General features: G+C 38.4%; 1 protein-coding gene across 4 annotated transcripts in view; it reads right to left on the reverse strand.

Annotated features, from left to right (window-relative positions):
* The window catches only part of tfeb (transcription factor EB), a 39567-nt gene that overhangs the window by 3648 nt on the left and 20029 nt on the right, over window positions 1-15890 (reverse strand). For 3 of the 4 annotated variants that reach the window (XM_033967028.2, XM_055222186.1, XM_033967031.2), the window contains 5 exons: window positions 14200-14298; window positions 13085-13282; window positions 10808-10903; window positions 3051-3168; window positions 1445-1501 (listed from right to left, as the gene is read on the reverse strand). In XM_033967028.2, the coding sequence (XP_033822919.1) occupies window positions 1445-1501; window positions 3051-3168; window positions 10808-10903; window positions 13085-13282; window positions 14200-14298 (568 nt within the window). The remainder of the gene's footprint in view (window positions 1-1444; window positions 1502-3050; window positions 3169-10807; window positions 10904-13084; window positions 13283-14199; window positions 14299-15890) is intronic. The other variant, XM_055222187.1, reaches the window with a different exon arrangement.

Here is a 15890-nt window from a genome sequence, read left to right on the forward strand (position 1 = left end):
AAAAGCCAGATATGCTATTAGGTGGTACTTGGTGTGAAAAGTTTGTGAACCAATGCCCAAGAGAAGTCACCGTACTCCAACACAATCTGGTCACATTTTTATAAAGCGTTTTCCCACCTTCAAGTCACTCAAAGCACTTTTCATCAAGGAACCACTCACCCAATCATTCACATATTCATAGTCCAGTGTACGCAGACACTGGGGGTCAGGTGGGTTAAGTGTCTTGCGCAAGGACACAACAAAAGCATTCATCTGTGAGAGCTGGAATCGCACCGCCAACCTGTGGGTCAATGGATCTGACCGCTCTACCAATGATGAACCAACAACCAACTGAGTTACTGGCGCCCATTTTAACAAAAATTCAGTTGCGCTGCTCCTCATCTGTGTTAAATTTTTTTGGCCTATATGATAAAATGTTGCGATGTCGTCTGAAACCCAGCAGTAAGTATTTTTTCTTCAAATTCTTTAAAATTCAATCATATTGCATTGCTTAGAGCTGGGTGATATGAAAAACAAACAAAAAATGTGTTTTTATCTATTTAGTCATTTTTTTCTTATAAAAAACTGATAAATTTAATATTAATGTTACAAGACAAGAGTTTAAGTCAGTATCATTAAACACTAAAAATAATACAACTTTTACAGACAGTAAACTTGTAAATGTAAATGTAAAAGGCCCCAGGCTCATCCTTGATAATTTGCAACTATTTGATCTTGATTTGATTAAAATATGATTCATTGCACAGCCCTATGGAGCCGGCTCTTTGATGTATTTATTAACTTACATTTGGACAAATTGTGTTCATGTGACCTCTGTGTGGATCTGTTCCTGTTCCGTGTAGGGCAAAAACAACTCGGATAATCATGACTAATAGTTTGATATAATTACATAATGAATAAATGGTGGAAGAAGAGGGAAGAACGGGGATTTTGTGAAAAAAAATAATTAAAAAACAAATCAAAATGTCTTCAGCTGCCTTTTTATACCTTAACTTGGCTGGGAATGTATTTTTAAAACGCCAAAATCCAACCATTTGAAAAAGATTTAACAGTTCACAAGTATACATGGTAACAAGGAAACATAATATTTTTCCAGCACTTTGTCAACCCCAAATTACAATTTTTCTATTTCTACTATGGCCATTAAAAAATAAAAAAATAAAAAATATATATATTATTATTATTATTATTATTATTATTATTATTATTATTATTATTATTATCAATAATAATAATAATAATAATAATAATAATAATAATAATAATAATAATAATAATAATAATAATAATAATAATAATAATAATAATAATAATAATAATAATAATAATAATAATTCAATGTACAATTCCCTTAAACTGAATTTCACGAAAAACACATTCAAACCTACATTAAATCAAATTAGTAAAAGCAAAAATTTGATAAGTAAAAATAACTGTGACTTACTGAGATTGTGGTTGTCTTTCTTCTGTCTCTCTTTGGCCAGAGCTCGGGCTTCTGCGTCTTTCCAAAAACAAAAAGATATTAACAAACAAGTCACAAGTCAAGCACTTTACCCCATAATGAGAAGCGTGCGGGATAGGATTAGGATAATCATTTGGACAGCTCATAATAGGGTTTTGAGAGATAAGGTTTATGGAGAAGGTTGGTTTGGGCTTGTATGAAGGAGGAAGAGTGAACACATGTGTCATATATGAAATGAAAGGAGGAGGATTTAAGTCATGGAGCTCAACACTGACCGCCTGCTAAGTCCATTTTATATTCATTTTTTACATAGACTTTTCGAAAAATTCAAATATTAAGAGGTTGCGGATGCTAACCAGCTATGTGCTAACTAATATCCATTTAAGTCCAAAAAGCCTGTTTAAAATGCAAGATTCTGTGGAATGTTTGAATGACTTTGCAGTTTCATGTAAATTAAAATGAAAGATCTTGTGGTCATTGGTTCACACAGAGTTGGTTATCCCTAAACAAGCTTTTAAACTTTGAATATGCATTTATTTATTTTATTTTTTCATAATGTCTATTATAAAAATGAATGTGAAAGTTAGTTCTGGCACTGTGGGGCAGTCAATGTTGAGCTCCATAGTTGAATCTAAAATGTAAATAATAATAGTTAACAATAGCAACTTTAAGTATATTGTCTCCACTGGGTCTTGAAGGCCACAGTATGTAACTTTTTAGCTAAAAAAATGACTAAAATAAAATCATTTCGGTTGTGTTTATTGCACTTATCCATTAAAGCTAACATTTGTAATTAGACTGATCGACCCACCCTCTATTGTATTCTCACATATCACCACTAGATGCTGTCTATGTTACTGCTGTTTGATAATGTGCCAGCTTTGGTCTGACAGAAGAAGACCAGAGTGCACAGGTGACTCTGAACAAAGGCCAGGTGAAGGGGGACAAGTTTCACACCAGCTCGGCCTGTCATAATAACACATTTTGAAGAATTTGCTGAAGAAATTATAGACGATATACTACAATATTGAAACTAATTTATGCCACTGACACAATAAGCCTAAAGCAAAACAAAACACTTTAGTAGCCTGTTTATATCTATAATGAGTCATAAAAGTTATAGATTCAATTACAGCTCATATATAATTATATAACATCAAAATAAAAAGAAATCCCCCCAGTAGTATAAAGGCATAAATATGGACCCTAAAAATAACAGTTCCGTCTAACATATACTGAACCAGTCGATATAGTCATTATCGTGACAGGCCGAGCATCAGCCATCTACTGCTAACTAACTCTGAGGTTATAGCTTTAACTCTGACAGGAACAAACCAGAAGAGAAGCAGCTAATTCCCCAAGCAGAAAATATTTCCTGAGACAATAAACTGCACAATATTGCATTATAAATATCCATCCATTTTCTTCCACTTATCCAAGGTCGGGTCAAGGGGGTAGCAGTCTAAGCGGGGACGCCCAAAACTTCCCTCACCCCAGACAATATTAAAAAATACATAAAAAGTACTACTTTTACTAACAGTCTTTTGATAAAATACAGTGGATTTCCCGACGTGAAAGGTTTCCGCACCTGACAGCTCTCGTTTGATGGTGAGGTTGGCCGGGCAGGAGTTGCTGGTCATAGCGATCCCGGGGCCCTTCATCCCAGGACCGGTGTACACGTCCAAGTGACTGTTGGACAGGGGCAGCTGAGGGGAGAACACACAGAAAGTACATGGGTGTAGATCTGAGTTCACCTGGTTTCGTTGTTACTTTAAGCAAAACTAAACACTAAATCCTGTGTGTATGGTGTTTTAGCAGCAATATCTACGATTCTTAGTCATTTTTTGCCCATTTTAAACTTGCAAACTAGGTATATTTGTTGTTTGGTTTCTGGTCAAAAAAGCCTAAATCTAATTTTGTGCTGATTGAAGTAGTTGGTGACATCACATGTTTCTGATTACAAACATCTGGCTCCAGGGGCGGAGTCTGAAGTATGGAGACCTGTTAGACCAATCACACTGTTCCTTAGACCCCCAGACTCCGCCCCTCCTTCCCCCTCATATTTTTGGTGTCAATATTTATCATAGGCACTTTTTCTTTGAATTAGTAGGACAACTTTGGTTATTTTTCTCTTCTAAAATTAGATTTGAGCAGTAAAATGTTGTGAACTGTGTGAATTTTGAACTTCTACCTCCAGGCACTGCCCAATTTAGCAGGTCAATTTATAAAGTGGTTTTGGTGGAGTTGGGGGTTTATTCCCACTTTAAATGAAGTAAAAGATAATTTTTTAATGTTGTTGTTTTGCATTTCAACATGTACAGCACTTTGGAAACTGTGAAATGTCCGAATGAAATAAACTGGAAGGAAGTTCTTAAAATGCAGAAGTTGGCAGCGTGTACTGTCTATGGGGATGGGTATTACCAACAGCGTCGTATTTTTTGTACTTTTTCATTAAAGCTAAAGGTCAGACTGCAATAGGTGAATGTTGTTCTGTTTTCCAATCAACAATGACCATAAAACTCCACTATGTAAGACTGTGTTAGATGACTGTAATGTCCTGCTCACTGGCCTCTCCAAACCAGTGTTAAGACAGCTGCAGTACATCCAGAACACTGCTGCTCCTGCTGGTGCCCAGCTAAAACTTGGAACAGTCTTCCTGAAAATGTGAGACAGGCCTCTACTTTGACAATGTTTAAATCCAGGCTCAAAACTGTTCTGTTTATCTGTGCATGTGACTGAAAGGGTTTTATTCTGCACTCTTCTGTTTTAATGTTCAATTTATGATGATTATTTGTGATTATTTATGCTTTGATTTGTTTGTATTGTGATGTTAATGTCTTTCTTATTCTGTAAAACACTTTGAATTACTTTGTGTGTGAATTGTGCTAAACAAATAAACTTGCCTTGCCTTTGCCTTCATGTAGTAGTCATATCTGTGGGTAGGCAAGCTCACTCAAAGTAACCAAGCATTTTTTAAGGTATTTTTAGTAGTAAATAGACCTGTAATTGAATAAATGCAAGATAAAGATAAATGTATTCCCACACTGTGGAACATCCCAGGCAAAGCAATAACATCTCCATGGAGACAAGCAAGTTTGTATTACAGAAATTATCATATGATCAACGGTCACATTTTTTTACAGCACATTTCCATCTTCAAGTCTCTCAAAGCTCTTTACATCAAGGAACCACTCACTCATTCACACACACATTCATACACCAGTGTACACAGATACTGGAGGTGGGTTAAGTGTCTTGCCTAAGGACACAACAACAGCATTCATCTGTGGGAGCTGGAATCACACCGTCAACCTATGGGTCAGAGAATCTCGCTGCTCAACAAATGATGTTTATGTCGAGAGCGGGATTCGAACCGCCAACCTTCATACTACACAATAAAAGTGAAGACCACTCTTTGTCACTGTCAAATTTACATTAAAGCAAAATGATCCCAGGAAACCTTAAAATCCAAATGAACCAGATTGGATTTAAAACATGAGCAAAAATGAGATCACAACTGAAACATCAGAATTTTTGTTAATGAGTCATATATTTATTAATCTGACCTACAGCTAAAATTTGAGTTCCCAACTGGTGCAAATAAAAATATGATACTCAAAAAAAAAAAAAAAAAAAAAAAAGGAAAGAAAGATTCCTAAAGGCCTGAGACATGGCAGCCGTGGACAGTATCTTTAGAGAGTGTGAGCTTTAGTGCGTCGTAAACACAAGATAACATAATCATTGACCATCACCTCTGAGTCGTATCTTATCTGTTTTATGAGAGTCTGCGCTTCCCCTCAGCTCCTGAAGAACCACCGGAGCTGCCCCCACTCTGCCCTTTAGACGTTGTGTAAGAGTTTAGTGACAAGCCAATTGGATTTTAATTGAGAACTTAACAAGAGTAATTAAGGGCAATGCTCCAAAGTTTAACCAGGCTCCATAACTGCAATAATACTGATGACTACTACTGCTACTACCACTACCACTACTACTACTACTGCTACTACTACCAAGCAATCTTGCCAATCTGTGCCATCAGCCCTTTCGATCAACAACACTCATATACCACATTCATACCAGGCAATGTGGGTAAAATGTCCAAGCGGTCTCTCATCCAAGTACTAATCAGGCCCGGGCTTGCTTAGCTTCTGAGGTTTGACGAGATCAGGCTCCTCTCCTCCTCTTCATTCTCTGCTCCATCTAACCCTCTCTTCTTCATCTTGCGATCCATCTGACCTTCTCTTCTTCATCTTTTGCTTCATCTGACCCACTCTTCATCTTCTGCTCCATCTCTCTCCTCATCTTCTGCTCCATCAGACCTTCTCTTCTTCATCTTGTGATCTATCTGACCTTCTCTTCTTCATCTTCTGATCCATCTGACCCTCTCTTCTTCATCTTCTGATCCATCTGACCCTCTCTTCTTCATCTTGCGATCCATCTGACCTTCTCTTCTTCATCTTGCAATCCATCTGACCCTCTCTTCTTCATCCTTTGCTCCATCTGACCCTCTCTTCTTCATCCTTTGCTCCATCTGACCCTCTCTTCTTCATCCTTTGCTCCATCTGACCCTCTCTGCTTCATCTTCTGCTCCATCTGACCCTCTCTTCTTCATCTTCTGCTCCATCTGACCCTCTCTTCTTCATCTTCTGCTCCATCTGACCCTCTCTTCTTCATCTTCTGCTCCATCTGACCCTCTCTTCTTCATCTTCTGCTCCATCTGACCCTCTCTTCTTCATCTTCTGCTCCATCTGACCCTCTCTTCTTCATCTTCTGCTCCATCTGACCCTCTCTCTTGTCCTCGTTCACTCTTTGGTCTACCTGGCAGGTCTAACCTCAGTACATGTCCAAACAATCTCCAGCAGTCAACTTTTTCTTCAAAACCCCTCAAACCATTAATCTAAACGCAACAATTTTAAGTGCACATCCTTTTATAAGAAATATAACGGGTAAATGCTGTATTCCTGTGTTGGTTGGGAGTCAGAGTTCACACAGTAGTCATAGATAAGCTATCGCTCTCTGAGTTTGTTATCTTCACGACTCATTATTAAACTCACTCCCGGACGAAGAATATCACCGACAAAACTACACAGACATTCAACCCATTTAAGCTCATTTTACAATTTTTACATGGGTTTATTTCGAGTATTGCCCCAGAGAACGATTTTATAGCTGAATGCAAATAAGACCATAAGTAAAGGTAACCACGGAAACCATACTGATGGAGAAAACTGAGGTAAAACCGTATAAAATAATAATGACTTTTTGTAAACTGAAAGCTGCATTACATCGTATTCACTCAATTTCATCGACTTTGAGATGTAGTCACAGCTGCCCTGGGTCAAACTGACACAGACATGGTGGCCATCCTGTGCCAAAGGCTTATCTGTCAACGATCAAACACTCACAAGTGGAATAAGAGATTTGAACTGACAATCTTTTGAATATCAGATACAGCCCATTTACCACCACCACCAAGTGATATAAAAAACAAAGTGATGAACGACCACGGCTTAGTTCTGTTTCAGTTCTGGTTTTTTGCATCTTAAAATGAAGTTGAATCCAGATTTAGACTTTATAGACCTGGTTAAAAATCAGTGGTTTAGCCTGGTTTAGTCTTTAGTCCCATTTAGTCCTTGCTTAATCTGGATTACTTCTTTTTACATCCTACTTTAGTCCATGTCTTGCCTGGGCTAAAGTCCTGGTTCAGTCCTGTTTTATTGCCTATATTATACTAAAGCCTTGTCTATATGTGTTTAAGCAGTGTCCAGTGTTGTAAATATATAGAATAATTTACATTTATAGATGCATTTATAGATGCATAAATGCATCAAACTGGACCAATAGCATCCACAGACCACCCATTATCTCTCCATGGATCGATTTAAAGCTAAAAATCACAAACACATTCCTTAAGTCGTTAGTCTTTGGTGGCAATCCTGGATTTTACTAAAGATTCCACAGATTCCATGGAATTTGCTACTTTAATCCCATCAGGATTAAAGACGCGATTCCCAGTTCACTACTATTCATTTCCATTTAAATATATTTCGCACTAAGACAATATCATACTGTTTTAGATTTAGTTTATTTATGTTATCTTATCAGAAGCACAACTGGCTCGTCAGTCATTTTAATCTAATCACTGGGGAAGGCGGTGATAGGTAAGAAATGCACCAAATCAAACGCCACATATACAGAGGCTGAGTGGATCGTTAAAACAAACCAAAGACGACGACAACAACAACAACAACAACAACAACAACAACAACATATTAAACTATTGAGTGTATATGAAGTCGTTCAGGGTTTGTTCAGATGAAATGGTTCAATGTATTAAGGGCAAAACATGTTATGAAAGTATTCAGTAAGACTTTGGTGCATTCACACAAACAAAATAAAACGAACTAAATCTGGACCTGACCAGAGCAAAACCAGGACTAAAACAGGACTAGAACAGGACTAGAACAGGACTAGAACAGGACTAGAACAGGACTAGAACAGGACTAGAACAGGACTAAAACAGGGCTAAAACAGGGCTAAAACAGGACTAAAACAGGACTAAAACAGGACTAGAACAGGACTAAAACAGGACTAAAACAGGACTAGAACAGGACTAAAACAGGACTAAAACAGGACTAAAACAGGACTAAAACAGGACTAGAACAGGACTAAAACAGGACTAAAACAGGACTAAAACAGGACTAGAACAGGACTAGAACAGGACTAAAACAAGGACCAAACCAGGACTAGAACAGGACTAGGACAGGACAAGAACGGGATTAAACCAGTACTAGAACAGGACTAAACCAAGACTACATCAGAATTAAACTTGAGTCAAACCAGCACCAGTAGTAGCAGTAGTGATGAAGTTGATATTTTGTAACTAAGTAAGATCACCAGTACATTAACATTGCAAGAAAAAAAAATGTGGTGAGCAGTGGTTTGAGCAGGTAGTGAGAAACAAAAAGTACATATTTAGAAATTTTCAAAGAACAGGTTAATAACTAATAAAACATGAGCACAGCCAAAACTACAAAGGGAGCAGTAGTAATAGCAGTAATAGTTGCAGTAGTACTAGTAGCAATAAGTAGTACTGGGCTTAAGTTAAAGGAGCAGAGGTGACAGTAGAAGTAACAGTTTTAGTAATATATGAGTCAAATACTTAACAACACCAAAATAATTTTATCTGGCAATGCATCAGTTAAACAAAAAGAGATTTATAGGATACAATTTATACTTTTACTTCAAATAATACTGAAACTTTCTCCGCTTTTATGTCTTTCTAATCCATCGGTAACATAAATACCCCTTTGTGTCCCACTCACTAATCAGTCCCTTACAGTTCCCAGTTAGCTCGTTAGCTCCTTCTCCCAACCACTTCCTTCAAAAACTCCAGAAGATTTTCAAACAAATTCCAACCCAAAATTTAAGTAAAAATAAATAATATGTAAATTCTCACCAGTTGAATCTGTTCACCTTCGAGGACCTCCACAAGCGCATACGTTTTATTCATATCCTTCATCCTTCTATGGTTCCTTGTCGTGCCTCCTAGCTCCTATCTCCTCTCTCCTAACATGCAGCCTACCCCTGTCCAAGCAGAGTAGCTAAGAACTCACTGTGGCTCCGCTCTTTCTTCTCAGAGCCACTAAATCAAATTGAACTTTACCCCTGTTTTTGCCTCTTCTCTCCTCCCTCCCTCCTCCTCTCTCCTCCCTCGCTCCCCGCCTTGGCCTCGGAGTGTTAAAATATCTTGTTAACAAGTTGAACGCTAACTTTTCTCTGTTTAATTTGTAATTTTTTTGTCTAAAACGCAGTGATTTTTTGTGTGTTGGACTTATAGCTCGTTTAATTTGGTTTGCTCCTTCCTAAAAAGATTAAACACTTGGAAAAAAGCTAGAACACAAAGTATTATAGCTGAAGATTTGAGGTAGCATTTTTGGGAATAAAAGCTAATAAAGATATTTTGGGGAGTACCATAGAAAAGGCAACTTAAAGGGCACATATTACACTATTTGATCTTGTTATAATGTTGTTTTCTCATCACAAACAGACCTGGAGTTGTGTTTTGTTTCATTCACACATGTTTAACACACAAATCCGGCGTAATTACACTCTGTTCCACCTTGTGATGTCATCAAGTGATAATACAGGAAGTGCCCCACTGTGTTTTTAAACTGCATGCACCTTCACTAGAATCATTTGGATCATTTCAGCTAACTTGAAAACTACCACTTCGTGACATCATAAGGTGGAACAGAGCATTTTGAGCTTTGGGGATTACAGATACAGTTACAGATTAATAATAAAGTGTTACTCAAACATGTGTGAATGAAACAAAACACAACTCCAGCCATGTTTTTGAGGAGGTAACAACATTACAACATGGCTAAAAACTCACAAGAATCAATTTTGCGTAATATAGGACCTTTAATTAGCTCGAGTCCCTGATTATTCTTGTAAATAAGTACATTTAATTTTGTTAGCCTCATAGCATTGTCACCTGTTTAAGATGACTGGGTTAGTTTGTGTTTTTTTTTGTCTGTAAAACTCTTTCTGATTGGCCGAAGACAGAACCAATGACACCTACAGATGCAGCAGGGTCTGGATATCAGAGAGAATGACACAAAACTCAATTTGTCCAAAACATGATTTCTGCTCAAATGCAATAAATATTTCTAGATTATATTATAAAAGCCTTAGTTTGTGACAAAATCAAATTGATGTGAACTGTCTGCATACAACTAGTAGTAATTTCATCAACTTCATAAGGCCAGTCACAAAAACAAAATTTGAAGTTTGATATATCGCTGAAGTAAATATGGATGATAAACAATACTATTGAAACTAATTTATGCCATTGACACAATAACCCAAGAGCAGATTTAAACCACAGAAACATTTCTAAATCTACAATATTGTAAAAAAAAAAAAAAGAGCTGCAATAAATAAACAGCAGAATGCAACACTTTGGTATTTAGTTTGCATCTGTAATGAGTCACAGAATTTCTTAAGTCAACCTTTTTAAGGCTTAAATCTTATCAAACAGACAAAAAATAACCAATAACCTGTCTGAAAAAGCAGATATAAAGCTGTGCACTCGCCTGACAGTGTATGCATGTGAATACTACAGCTGTGTCAAAGGTTTGAGAGAGTTTCAAATCCCTACTTCCCAGTTTCATGGTTTGAAAATCGAAATGTTATGATTGAGATTAACCTCTATAATGGTCTATAATCGTTCATGAGTTACAAAGTATAAGCTCTGCCCATGGAATGTAGTAGTAGTAGTAGTAAGACAAAAGTAACACAATAATAATGCAGTGATGATGTTGTAGTAGTTGTACTCACTGTGTTGGGCATTATGGGGTCGATGTAGGAGTGAATATCGTCGTAGTTTGACTGCAGGCTGATGATATCATCGATGACGTCAATGACATTTTCCATCTGGCAAAAAACAACAAAAACAAATGTGATTTAAAATTCAACTTTACTTATTCAGTACTTATTGCTCTTTAAAAGGTCCTATATTACACAACATTGACTCTTGTGAGCTTTAAGTCATGTTTTAATGGAGTTACCTCATCAAAAACAGACCTGGAGTTGTGTTTTGTTTCATTCACACATGTTTGAGTAACAATGGATTATTAAGCTGCCTGCAACCCCTAAACTCAAAATGCTCTGTTCCACCTTGTGATGTCATGTAGTGGTAGTTTTCAAGTTACCAGCCACATTTTACCTTTTGTCCTGTAGACATTAGCAGTTCCAGGACTGAATCCAAATGATTCTAGTGAAGGTGTACAGAATTTAAAATCACAGTGGAGCACTTCCTGTTTCATCAAATGACATCACAAGGTGGAACAGAGAAGAACTCATCCTAAATACACATGATTTGAGCGTTAAACATGTGTAAACAAAACAAAACACAACTCCAGGTCTGTTTGTGATGAGGAAACAACATTAGAACACAGATCAGAAAAAGCATAACATTGACCCTTTAAATATATTGAAACTGACCAAGTAGAAACAAGTTATTCAGCTCTCCAACTTTGGCAAAATGTCTCTCCTGTTTTGAAGCCTATCATGACCCCACATTGTTAAAAAGTTGAGATAGATGGAATCAGGTCAAAGTCTACAGTTCAGTGTTGTCTTGTCACTTGTTAAGCCGTAATTACAGCTGCAGAGGCGTAATGGGCCATTTAAAAGTCAATGAAAACCAGTGCTTTATTGTCCCATAGAGTCCACACACAAACTTTGGTGAATAAACGTGACACTCTACTAACTAAAGAGTCATCAGATCATTACAAAGCTTTCATAAAGCGTGAGGAGAATGACACTTTGCAGATAATATTTAATCTCCTCAATTTTATAGAGTCCTATATAAAGTCATATTTGTTCAATTTCAACCTTGTAAATTCTGCAAAATGCCTTGACCTGGATGTCAAACACTAAACCAGCCACACCTGTGAGCTATTTATTTATTTTTATTTTGTAAAGATTTCGATTAAAGGTCCTATATTATATACATTTGACTCTTGTGAGCTTCATGTCAGGTTATAATGTTATTACATCATCGAAAACAGACCTGAAGTTGTGTTTTGTTTCATTCACACATGTTTGAGTAACACTTTATTATTAATCACATCTGTAACATCCCCGAAGCTCAAAATGCTCTGTTCCACCTTGTGATGTCATGAGGTGGTAGTTTTCAGTAGTAGTTAACAGCTCCTTTTACCTTTAGATCAGTAGAGATTGGCAATTCCAGGGTTGAAATTATCCAAATGATTCAAGTGAAGGTGTACTGAGTTTAAAAACACAGTGGAACACTTCCTGTATTACCACATGATGACATCACAAGGTGGAATGGAGTGTTTTTAGTTGGAGAGAAGAACTAAACAGAGCCTAAACATGCAGGGTTTGTGTGTTAAACATGTGAGAATAAAACAAAACACAACTCTAGGTCTGTTTGTGATGACGAAACAAGATTAGATCAGAAAAAAGCATAACATGAGCCACTTAAACAAATAAAGTAAAAAGGTTTGGAAAGTTAGATGTTAAAGTAACTGTATGCGTCCTGCATTCTTACAGTTAAAAAAAAAAAAGTGTTCTTGGTTGGATACAGACATGTTGATAAGTAAAGTCGAACTAAAAAGGCGGCGTGGCAAAAACTCTCAAAACTATAGCGGACACAAACTGCGCTCACAGGACTACACCTGCAGGGGGAGTTCATGCAAAAACTACTATTTATACAGAAAAGTATCTGGAAAACACATATTTTCATATAAAACACAGATCAAACTTGTGAACCATGAATTTTATCTGCCTTTTTACATAAAAGTACCAAAAATACCAAAATTTCAGCTGACTCGGTAACTGACTCACTAACTTCTCCTTTCTGTTGACCTATATGCATCCTTATAACCTAGATACACAATTTGGCCGACAAAGCGATGAAAGTCTACAGCACTAGTTGCTAAAACCTGAAGAGACAGTTGCACTGAAACTGGCAACCCAAATGAGAGGCTCATAATATGATAATTGTCTTGAGAACCAAAACAAATTATTACATATTGACACAACAATTCAAATAATATTTTATGCATGTGTTACTGCCCCACGGTGCCCTACCTCTTTTTCGTGCCCGGAGCTGATGTTGAGCATGGCCATGGGACTGTTGGGGGCGCTGTTCCCCGATAGGAGCTGGTCTGAGTGCATGTGGGAGGAGTGCAAAGAACCAGGGTGAGGGGCTAACCCTGCCGGGGGGCCCAGAGAAGGAGGTGGAGGAGGAGGAGAGGGAGGAACCGGCCCAGTCACTGTCTGGATGGTCTGTAGGACAAGACACATCAGAAAGTGTTAAAAGAAACACAATAAATAAGGAATAAATAAACCTAGAATATATGAGACTAAACCAGGACTAAACCAGGACTAAATTGGGACTAAATCAGGACAAAACAGGGACTAAACGAGGACTAAACGAGGACTAGACCAGGACTAGACCAGGACTAGACCACGACTAGACCACGACTAGACCACGACTAGACCAGGACTAGACCACGACTAGACCACGACTAGACCACGACTAGACCACGACTAGACCAGGACTAAACCAGAACTAGACCAGGGACTAAACCGGGACTAAACCGGGACTAAACCAGGACAAAACCAGGACAAAACCAGGACAAAACCAGGACTAAATCAGGACTAAATCAGGACTAAATCAGGACTAAATCAGGACTAAATCAGGACAAAACCAGGACTAGACCAGGACTAGACCAGGACTAGACCAGGACTAAACCGGGACTAAACCGGGACTAAACCAGGACTAAACCAGGAGCTAAACAGTACAAAATGAAATATAAACCAGGTCTTAACAAGGACAAAACAATGTATAAGCCAGAACATAACCAGGACTAAACCAGGACTAAATCAGGACTAAATCAGGACTAAATCAGGACAAAACCAGGACAAAACCAGGACTAGACCAGGACTAGACCAGGACTAGACCAAGCCTCAATCAAGACTAAATAGCCAGAACCAGAGGGATTTCAAAGAGTGAGACTACGACACTCAGAGGAGCTGAGGCAGAATATTGAGGTTAAAAAAAGAAAAAAAAGTGTGGACATCACTGACCAGAACCAACCCAAGGCCAGTCTGAACACCTCCTTTTGTCCATCAATAAAAACTTATAGATGAAGCTGATAATGCACAACATTTTGGGGCCTGAAAGTGAAAGTAAAACCTACCTGTTTGGTGGCGTAGGTGGTGGACAGGTACTCCTTCACCTGTTGTCTCACAGACTGTCGGATGTGGTAATCCGTGGGGTTCTCCAGGTGAGTCTGCACCTACAACACACGAGACAAATGTGTTAAAGTACAGTGAAAGTCAAATACGCCACTGGGAGAAGGAGTGGAGTGAAGTTAACATTGTATATGTATAGTATTAACATTTTTGTCATTGTAATATTGATAAAAATGTCTTAGTAATAGAAATGAGTCTAGTTCATAGTGACATTTTACCGTAAGCAAGCAGCAGATTCTCAAACTTTTTAGGGCCAGGAGAAAACAGAAATGAGTGCCAAATTCAGGACAATATAGGATTACACAAACATACACAGTTTTGAGCAGGCCACTGTGTACACTACGGTTAAAGGTCATAAGTCAGTTTTTCTTTGAGATCAGAGCGACTGCACCGCTGCATACTGACTATACAGTGTTTTACTGCGTCTACACGTCAATCAGCACTTCACACTGACACTAATCAGGGGCCCATAGTTACTGAACATTCTCTCACAACATATGCCAGCAGACAGTAGCACTAAGCAGATATCAGTGTCTATGAGTAAATCCTTGTTAAAGTGCCCAGAACAGCAGCTGTGCAGACCCGGGCTCCTGAGGTAAGACTGTGTCCTCACCGAAGGACGAAGGAGCAGGGTCAAAATACACAACCACACCGCACTATTACACGCATGATGGGTTTGTTAAAGCAAAACAACTGGGAACAACGGGCTTCAGAGGTGTAGTAATAAGGGAAAGGGCAAATGTAGTCGTATTCTGACACAATCTGTGGACTCCACCTGACCAGATCTACTGCTGAGAACTTTACTGATACACAAACGCCACTGAGAAGCTATATTTGAATGGTGTGTGTGTGTGTGTGTGGGGGGGGGGGGGGGTCTTATTCTGTCTAAAGCAGCTAACCCTGTAGTTTAGACCTCTGCAGACATGTTCTGAAATGTCTCTGTGTGTCAGATGCCCTCCCTCTACCTTTCTTTCTCTCTTCTCTCTAATTCTCTCCTCTTTACCCCTCCCCTCTCTCTGTTTCTCTCTCTGTGTGCTTCTCTGCTCTCTAACATTCTCTACTTTCTCTCTTTCTCTCTGAATTCACCACACTCCTGTAACTCATTCTCTATCTGTCTTTCTCACTCCTTCTCCTTTCTTTCTCTCTCTTCCCTCTGTTTCTCTCTTTGTGTGTGCTCCCCTCGTTCTTTCCCTTCTCTCCTTTCTCTCTCACCTCTCTAGATTCATCTCACTCCTTTCTCTTTCCGACTCTGCTTTACCCCCTCTCTATATCCCTCTCCTCTCTCTGTCTGTTTCTCTCTTTGTGTGTACTCCCTGTGTTCTCTCTCTTTCACTACTCTCTTATTTCTCTTGCACCTCTCTCTCTTTTTCTCTCCTCTTTCCCTCTCTCCTCTCCCTGTCTGTTTCTCTCCCTGTGTGTGCTCCCGGTGTTCTCTACTGTCTACTTTCTCTCTCTCGCACCTCTCTCTCTCATTCTCTCCTCTTTCCTTTTCTGCTTTACCCCTCCATCCCTCTCTCCTCTGTCTCCATGTTTCTCTCACTGCTCTCTCTCTTTCTTTCACCTCTCTGGATTCATCTTGCTCCTCTCTCTTTCATTCTCTCCTTTCCCTCTCTGCTTTACTTTATCTACTCTATCT

The sequence above is a fragment of the Periophthalmus magnuspinnatus genome, chromosome 5 (assembly GCF_009829125.3).
Source record: "Periophthalmus magnuspinnatus isolate fPerMag1 chromosome 5, fPerMag1.2.pri, whole genome shotgun sequence".
Classification (NCBI taxonomy): domain Eukaryota; kingdom Metazoa; phylum Chordata; class Actinopteri; order Gobiiformes; family Gobiidae; genus Periophthalmus; species Periophthalmus magnuspinnatus.